Source organism: Sorex araneus, chromosome X (genome assembly GCF_027595985.1).
Source record: "Sorex araneus isolate mSorAra2 chromosome X, mSorAra2.pri, whole genome shotgun sequence".
Classification (NCBI taxonomy): domain Eukaryota; kingdom Metazoa; phylum Chordata; class Mammalia; order Eulipotyphla; family Soricidae; genus Sorex; species Sorex araneus.
The window spans coordinates 164034633-164042869 of NC_073313.1; the positions used below are offsets into that span (position 1 = coordinate 164034633).

General features: G+C 62.3%; 1 protein-coding gene across 3 annotated transcripts; it reads right to left on the minus strand.

The window, feature by feature from the left end:
* LOC105943199 (kinetochore protein Nuf2-like) lies at positions 1-7032 on the minus strand. 3 transcript variants are annotated; one of them, XM_055120186.1, is made up of 13 exons: positions 6793-7032; positions 6006-6080; positions 4333-4409; positions 4022-4083; positions 3380-3477; positions 2759-2832; positions 2582-2675; positions 2066-2128; positions 1758-1895; positions 1241-1381; positions 933-1108; positions 492-627; positions 1-402 (listed from the first exon to the last, which is right to left on the minus strand). In XM_055120186.1, the coding sequence occupies exons 1-13, from the start codon at positions 6913-6915 to the stop codon at positions 202-204; spliced, it is 1458 nt and encodes a 485-aa protein (XP_054976161.1). In that variant the 5' UTR covers positions 6916-7032; the 3' UTR covers positions 1-201. The 3 variants fall into 3 exon arrangements, with proteins under 3 accessions (XP_054976161.1, XP_054976159.1, XP_054976160.1); XM_055120184.1 differs by lacking the exon at positions 4333-4409 and having other exon boundaries at positions 6793-6951; XM_055120185.1 differs by lacking the exons at positions 3380-3477; positions 4022-4083; positions 4333-4409.
* Between the last annotated feature and the right edge of the window lie 1205 nt (positions 7033-8237).

An 8237-nucleotide genomic window follows, 5' to 3' on the forward strand; every position in this document is an offset into this window, starting at 1 on the left:
TGAGCGTATCCATTTATTCTTCAGCCCAAACAGCCTCAGGCAGAGGACACACAGGGAGTCTGACCCCTGGGGGCCCCCGGAATACCCCACAGGGGCCACAGGTGACAACCTAATCGGTGGGGGCTGTGGCGAGAGCTGGGTGCTGCGCGCTAGGGGTGCTGCGTGCTAAGTGCTGCGCGCTAAGTGCTGCGCGTTAGGTGCTTAGTCCTGAGTGCTGGATGCACCCTCCTGCCCTCCCTGGCCCATGCCCTCCTCCTCCCGGGGCCCTCCAGTGTTGGCCTGGTACAGCCTCGTCCTCAGTTTCTCCACCTTCCTCTGCAGAGCCGCGCGCCCTTCGGCCGACGCCCTCTCCAGCCCCTCATGGTACTTGTCCAGCCCAGCCTTGAGCTTGACGGAGATCTCCTGCGGGGGCGGCGAGGGCGGGGGAGGACTCGTGAGCAGGGTGGGGGCTCTGCCCAGGCAGGGCCCCCCCCCGTCCCGCCCAGACTCACGCGGGACTTGAGGCGCTCCCGCTCGGCCGCGTCCCGCAGCTGCTGGGTGCTCAGCCTCCCCCGCTGCGCCTCCTGGGTGAGGGTCTCCACGCGCGCGCAGACCGCGTCCCGCTCCGCCTGCAGCCTCTGGCAGTCCCTGGGCGCGGGAGTGCGGGGGGGGGAGCTGCTCGGTGACCCCGGGGGGGGGGGGACCCGACTCGATGAACCCCCGGGAGGACCCGACTCGAACCACCGGGGGGTGGGGGAACCAACTCGATGAACCCCGGGGGGACCCGACTGGAACCCCGGGGGGGGGACCAACTGAATGAACCCCGGGGGGACCGACTCGGTGACCCCAGGTGGACCTACTCAGTGACCCCAGGTGGACCTACTAAATGAACCCCGGGGAACCTACTCGATGACCCCGGGTGGGACCGACTCAATGAGCCCCGGGGGACCTACTCGGTGAGCGCGCGCTTGTGCCTCTCCGTGTCCTGGCGCTTCTGGCGGGCCCTGAGCTGGACCGTGGCCAGCTTCTCCTCCTTGGCCGCGCGCTGCCGCCGGAGGGCGCTCTCCTCCCCCTTCAGCCTCCGCAGGGCCAGCTGGGCGCTCTCCACCTGGTCCTCCAGCATCAGGTTCTGCGTGGGCGGGCCGGGGGTCACCACGGGAGGGAGGTGACAGGGACATCACAGGGCCATCCCGCTGTCTCCCGCTGTCTCCCGCTGGGGCTGGGGGCGGGGGGCGGGGGGCGGGGGGCGGGAGACACCCACCTCCTGGGAAGTCTGGGCCAGCCCGTCCCTGCTGTCCGCCAGCTCCTGTGCCTTCCTCAGGTACCGCTGCGCCTCCAGCTGGCACTTGGGCAGCCCCTCCACCGCGTCGCGGTACTGGTCACGCCTGTCCCTCACCTCTCGCTGGACGGCGCCGCCCGGTCAGCTCAAAACCCACTGGCTGCCCACGATGCGCCCACCCATCCGGCCAGCCGGCCCTGCTCTGACTTTGGGACGATGCGGGCGGAGGGCCTGGCTAGGGGGCGCGGTCCCCACCCTGCACGGGACCCCCCCCCCCCGCCTGTCACAGTAAAGTCAGGGACGGCTCAGGGGACACAGCCCCTCCACGGTCACTCGGCCAGAGCCTCCGAGGAGCCCGGAATGGACTCACCGCAGACCAGACTGAGGTCCAGGAGGGGACACACAGCTCCTGTCCTGCCCACCGGGGTTCAAGGGCAGGCAGGAAGCCCGGCAGAGGCAGGGGTGGGGAGGGGGGGAGAGGGGCGAGGCCGGGACCCACCAGGGAGGTCTTGAACTTCTGAACCGTGTCCTTCATCTGCTCATTCTCCCGCTTCAGCTTCTCTGGCGAATCGACGACCTTGGCCTTCAGACCCTCCTGCAGCTCTTTGGCGGACGCCAGTGAGAGCTTCAGCTCATTCTGGAGGGGCCAGGGGACAGTGCGTCCGCACGGACCCGTGCCACCTCCCCGGTGCCCAAATCTGGAGCTCCAACCCGCCCCCTCTGCCCCCAGGTCCCAGGTTTCCCTCTAGCCACCCCTCTCGGACCCGGGAACCGTGGGCCATGTATGTCCCGGGAACCAAGCCTCACCCGGCGCCTGGTTTTCTCGGCTATTTGGTGTTTCTTCTGCGCGTTTGTCTCCTGCATCTGCATCTGCAGAGGGGACGGAAGGCATGAGTGATGCCAGCTCCACGCTGGGTCGCACCCAGCCCGGCTGCACATCACGTCCAACACAGTGACATCGGGGCTGGAGCGATAGCACAGCGGGTGGGGCGTTTGCCTTGCACGCGGCTGACCCGGGTTCAAATCCCAGCATCCCATATGGTCCCCTGAGCACGGCCAGGGGTAATTCCTGAGTGCAGAACCAGGAGTAACCCCTGTGCGTCGCCAGGTGTGACCCAAAAAGCAAAAAAAAAAAAAAAAAACCAGTGACATCACGGCGCCCCCCCCCCCCGTGGGCCGTCGGGTGGGTGCTATGCCGAGGGACGTCCTGCCCTGGTGGCCCGAGGGGAGGACAGCAGGTCCTTCGTCCACTGCCTGGTGACCGGAGGGGGGGGGAAAGCAGGTCCTTCGTCCACTGCCTGGTGGCGTGGCCCCACGCCGTACCGATTTCCTCTGCAAGTGGCTCAGGGGCCGCTGCCGTTCCTGGATGTCGTCCTCCAGCTGCTGGACCTCGGCTTGCTGGTCGGCGGGGACCAGCCTGGACAGGGGACGCGGGTCAGGACCCCTCGCCAAGGTTTCACCCCCGCCCCCCTCCCCCCCAAGCTACCCAGGGCCGCCCACTTCAGCTCTTCCAGTCTCTGCAGTGCCTCCTCCTTGGCTCTCTCCAGCTGACTCATTTTACTGGCGGCAGCTTCCTGTGGGCGGGGGGCGCGGGGCCCGTCAGGGACGCCCCCTCCTAGGGCACCTGGGGCTGCTGGTGCCTTCGGGGACCCCCAGCAGCACCTCCACTTCAGCCTCACAGCTCAGTGCTCCCACAATGGGCGACACAGGTGTGCCTGGGAGAAGGATGGCAGAGATGGGGCTCTGGGGTGGGGGCTCTGGGTGTGGCCCCCCACGGTGTCCCGCACTCGGCACCCTGGGAAGACGGGGGTTTCCCTGGCCAGCCCCGAAGCCGTCCTCATGTCCCCGAGAGGGGCAGCGTCTAGCACGAGGGCAGTGCCCTGGCACAATGACGGACGTGCGTCAGCCAGACGAGACGAGTCACGGGGCCAGGCCGCCACCCCCCCCCCGGCAGTGCACGGCAGTGCTGAGCACTGATGCGGGAGCCATCGCCAAGCACAGCACCAAGAGTGAGCCCTGAGCACTAGCCAAGAGTCAGTCCTGAGCACTGAGCCGGGAGCCATCCCCCCCGGTGGGTGCAGGGGGGGGCTCCAGTTACCGCCCAGCCCCGAGCGGCCTCACATGCTGCCACAGGAACTCCATGTAGTTCTCACAGCAAGACTCCCGGAAGTGGATGAAATTGACAATGGCACTGAGAAACCGGATGGTCCGCTTGGCTTCTGGAGTGGAAGGGACATAGGGACACGCCTGGCAGCTCGGGCCCCCCCACCCAGACAGGGATTCCCCTGCTGGGCCGCAGCCCCTCTGAGATCTGCACTGAGCCAGGAGTCAGTACCGAACACAGAGCAGGGAGTGAGGCCCGAGCACCGAGCCGGGAGTCAGCCCCGAGCACCGAGCCGGGAGCCAGCCCCGAGCATGGATCCAGGAGTAGCCCTGAGCACTGAGCCGGGAGTGAGTCCTGAACACAAAGCCAGGACTGATCTCTGAGCACTGAGCCAGGAGTGATGCCTGAGCACAGAACTGGAAGTGAGTCCTGAGCATTGAGCCAAGTGTGATCCTGAGCACTGAGTGAGGAGTGAGCCCTGAGTATCGTCGGGTATGGCCCGAAAACAAAGACAGAGAGCAAGAAAGAGTCCTGCTGAAACGAGCTCTCCTGGGGAGGCCGAGCAGAAGAACCACCACCATGGGGGGTTCCCAGAGGCCCCAGAAGCCCCCTCGCCCCGGGACGCCTCGAGCCTGCACCTGGCTCCGGGCCTCACTCACTCGGGTGCAGAAGATCCGCCATCTCGAAGTCACTGACCCGACAGATGTGCATGAAGGGCTTCCTGGAGGAGGAAGCAAGAATGTGACAGAGCCTGGCGCAACCCCCCACTCTGGGCTCCGGGGCCCGGCCGCTGGATCTGGGCATCCTCGGGGTTAAAGGTCAAAGGAGAGAGGGCCATGTGCCGACCTGGGCTGCTGTGGCCCTCGGTGGGGGCCCGGGAGGCGGGCAGGGGTGGACGGGCCCGGGAGGCGGGCAGGGGTGGACAGGGCCGGGGCACCCTGACCCCCTGAGGCCGCCGCCCACTACTCACAGGTGTCGGAACAGGTTGCTGACGAATAGAAAGCCCTGCATGGTCTGTGGGTAGGGCACCTCCCCACAGGCCGGCAGCTGTGGGGGAGGATCAGAGAGACCGTGGGCTGGGGCTGGAGCAACAGCACAGCGGGGAGGGCGTTGGCCTTGCACGCGGCCAACCCCGGTTCGATCCCCGGCATCCCATAGGGTCCCCTGAGCACTGCCAGGAGTGATTCCTGAGTGCAGAGCCGGGAGTCAGCCCTGAGCATCACTGGGTGTGGTCCCCAAAGTAAAATAAAAACTGGGGTCCCGCGGGGGCCACTGGAGTGGGGCGGCGCCAGCCCAAACTCTGAGTGGTCCCGGCCGCCGGAAGTCACGCCCTCGACCCACCCTCGGCGCCATCTTGATGCCACAATCCACAGAGAATCGGCAGGCATTCTGGTGAGCAACGTGGCCCGGACAATGCTCCGGACCCGAATCGGGGCCAGCAACACCGGGGGGCCGGAGGGAGGAGGTGCCGCCAGCACACCTTCTCCAGATGGAACCCTGGCGACACTGAGCAGCAACTAACACGGCTCCAGGATTCGGGACTGGGACAGATCTGAGCCGCGCGGCTGCTAACGCGGCCACGCGACCTTTTCTAAAACCTGAAAACATACAATCTTTGAATGGAAAACTAATTATCAAATGCCTCCTTATTAGGGTTATCTTGTTTGGGGGTATAACTCCCACAGCAATAGTGAGTTTTGTGTTGAAATATGGAACTTAATCAAGGTGAAGAGAAAATAAAGTGAGGTTCATCAGTTATACAGTTGGGGTGGGGGGCGGGGGGTATACTGGGGATTTTGGTGGTGGAATATGGGCACTGGTGAAGGGATGGTGTTTTAATATGGTATAACTGAGACATAAACCTGAGAACTCTGTAACTTTCCACATGGTGATAAAATTTTTTAAAAAATAAAAATAAAAAAAAAACTGGGGTCCACCTTGGGCATAGCAAGTGCCTTCCTCACTGCCAAGAAACGGTCTTCTGCCACCCAAGTAATTCCTGGGGTGTGTAAAAGGGTCTTGTGGGTGGGGCTGGAGCAACAGCACAGCGGGGAGGGTGTTGGCCTGGCACGTGGTCAACCCCGGTTCGATTCCCAGCATCCCATAGGGTCCCCCGAGCACTGCCAGGAGTGATTCCTGAGTGTAGAGCCGGGAGTCAGCCCTGAGCATCACCAGGTGGGACCCAAAAAGCAAAAAAAAAAAAAAAAAGACAACGGGCTAACGGCCCCCACGCCTGGCACACACCCAAAGCCCCAAAGCCGACACGGGCACTGCACTGCCACTGAGAGCATCAGGAGTGCTCAGAGTGTGTCCAGGGCGTACGCCGGAAAAAGAGCACTGCGGGAAGCATCCCACCCAGGGTGCTCAGGGCTGATTCCTCTGCAGTGCCCAGATGGATGGGTCGGGGGGGGGGGGGGGGAGTAGTGGACCAGGACAGCGCCGAGTCCCTTGTCTGGCTAAACATTCCCCGTGCGTTGGTTCTCTCAGGATTGGCCAAAACCCGGAGGCGTTCTGCAGAGGAAGGGAGCCCAAGAGTGGGAGCAGGGGAGAGCCCCAGAAATCCCATCCGCTGTTCGTCCCCGGAAAGGCCCAGGAGGAGAAAGGGGGCTGCCCCGGCCCTGGTGCCCGGTTCCACGCACTCACCTTGTAGAAGTCCTCGGGCTGCATCCCGAAGACCAGCACCAGCACCCGCATGTAGATGGCACGTAAGACCTCGGGCTGCAACAGAGAAGTCTCAGAGCAGAACCCCCGGCACCCCGAAAGTAGCCCAGCAGAGCAGCTGGGAGAGGCAGGTGGATGACGTGACCAGTGCCCACTCAAGCAAATCCATGAGCAATGGGCCGACAGTGCTCCAGTGCTAATATATATATATTTTTGTTTGTTTGTTTTTTGCTTTTTGGGTCACACCCAGCGATGCACAGGGGTTACTCCTGGCTCATGCACTCAGGAATTACTCCTGGCAGTGCTCAGGGGACCATATGTGATGCTGGGATTCAAACCTGGGTCGGCTGCATGGAAGGCAAACGCCCTACCCGCTGTGCTATCACTCCAGCCCCTATATATATTATTTTTTGCTTTTTTGGGTCACACCTGGCGATATGCAGGGGTTACTCCTGGTTCTACACTCAGGAATTACTCCTGGCGGTGCTCAGGGGACCCTATGGGATGATGGGACTCTAACCCGGGTCGGCCGCGTGCAAGGCAAACACCCTCCCCGCTGTGCTATCCCTCCAGCCCTCTAGTGCTAATATATTCGAGGCTTTATTTTTTTTCCCCCATTCTCTCGAACCCAGCTGTATTACAGAGTGGATTCCTGACATGCAGACAGAGGTTCTGGACATGGACATGACCGCCGAGAGTGTCCTGCGGCCTCCGAGGGTCGGCCGGGAGCCCTCCTGCAACCCCATCCCTGCCGCAACGCCCCCCTTACCTTGGGGTTTGGACAGAGATCCGTCTTGGAGAGGTTTTTCCCATCGGCGCCTGTTAGGATGCTGTTGCGGATGTGCGCTAGGAGCTCATCCACCTCGTACCTGGGGAAGGAGAACGTCTCCATCGCCTCCTTCTGGTCTGAGGGAAGAGAGGGCAGGTGCGGGAGATCTGGGGGCTGAGAAGCGGGGGCCACTCGGGGCTTACAAGCCCGGCTCTCTGCCTGGCCCCCAGAGGAAGCCACAGAGCCCGTCTTCCCGCGAAGCACCGGGTCACTCCCTTTGAAAGCAGCAGCGTCGCTCCTGGCTTCCATGTCGGAGAGATGACTGGTCCGAGTGGGGGGGGTCCCGTCCTGTCCAGGGGACGCAGCCGAATGAACAGACGCAGAGCCAGGAGGAGGAGGGGGGGGAGAGAGAGAGAGAGAGAGAGAGAGAGAGAGAGAGAGAGAGAGAGAGAGAGAGAGAGGGAGAGAGAGAGGGAGAAAGGGAGAGAGAGGGAGAGAGAGGGAGAGAGAGAGGGAGAAAGGGAGAGAGGGAGAGAGAGGGAGAGAGGGAGAGAGAGAGGGAGAAAGGGAGAGAGGGAGAGAGAGGGAGAGAGAGGGAAAGAGAGGGAGAGAGAGGGAGAGAGAGGGAGAGAGAGGGAGAGAGAGGGAGAGAGAGGGAGAGAGGAAAAGACAGAGGGCGAGAGACAGAGACAGAGAGAGGGCGAGAGACAGAGAGAGAGGGAGAGAGGAAAAGACAGAGATACAGAGAGAGGGCGAGAGAGAGACAGAGAGAGAGGGAGAGAGGGCGAGAGAGAGGAAAAGACAGAGACAGAGGGCGAGAGACAGAGAGACAGAGAGAGAGGGAGAGAGAGGGGGGAGAGAGAGAGGGGGGAAAAGACAGAGACAGAGAGAGGGCGAGAGACAGACAGAGATAGGGAGAGAGACAGAGAGAGAGACAGAGGGAGAGAGAGACAGAGACAGAGAGAGAGATTATTCTCTGGCAGTTACAGTATTTATACCTCTCTGCTGGGAGGAGGTGGTCTGGTTTGCATGCCGGGACCCCCAATACAAAGAGTAGTAAAATGCAGGGTGTGGCATGGGCGGCAGCTAGTGATAAACAAATGGCGACAGGGTAAGATCAATAAGATCAGGAGTGGGTACCTTGCTACAGGAACTTAAGGAAGCCTCTGTTTGATCAGAAGGTAAGAGCTGGAGCAATAGCACAGTGGGGAGGGTGTTTGCCTTGCATGCAGCTGACCCGGTTCGATTCCCAGCATCCCATAGGGTCCCCTGAGCACCGCCAGGAGTGATTCCTGAGTGCAGAGCCAGGAGGAACCCCTGAGCATCGCTGGGTGTGACCCAAAAAGCAATTAAAAAAAAAAAAAGATCAGAGCCAAGCTCTGTAAAAGGCTCCCTACACTGAGTGACAGACACCCACCCAGGGTTTCCTTCTCTGGGCTTGGCGG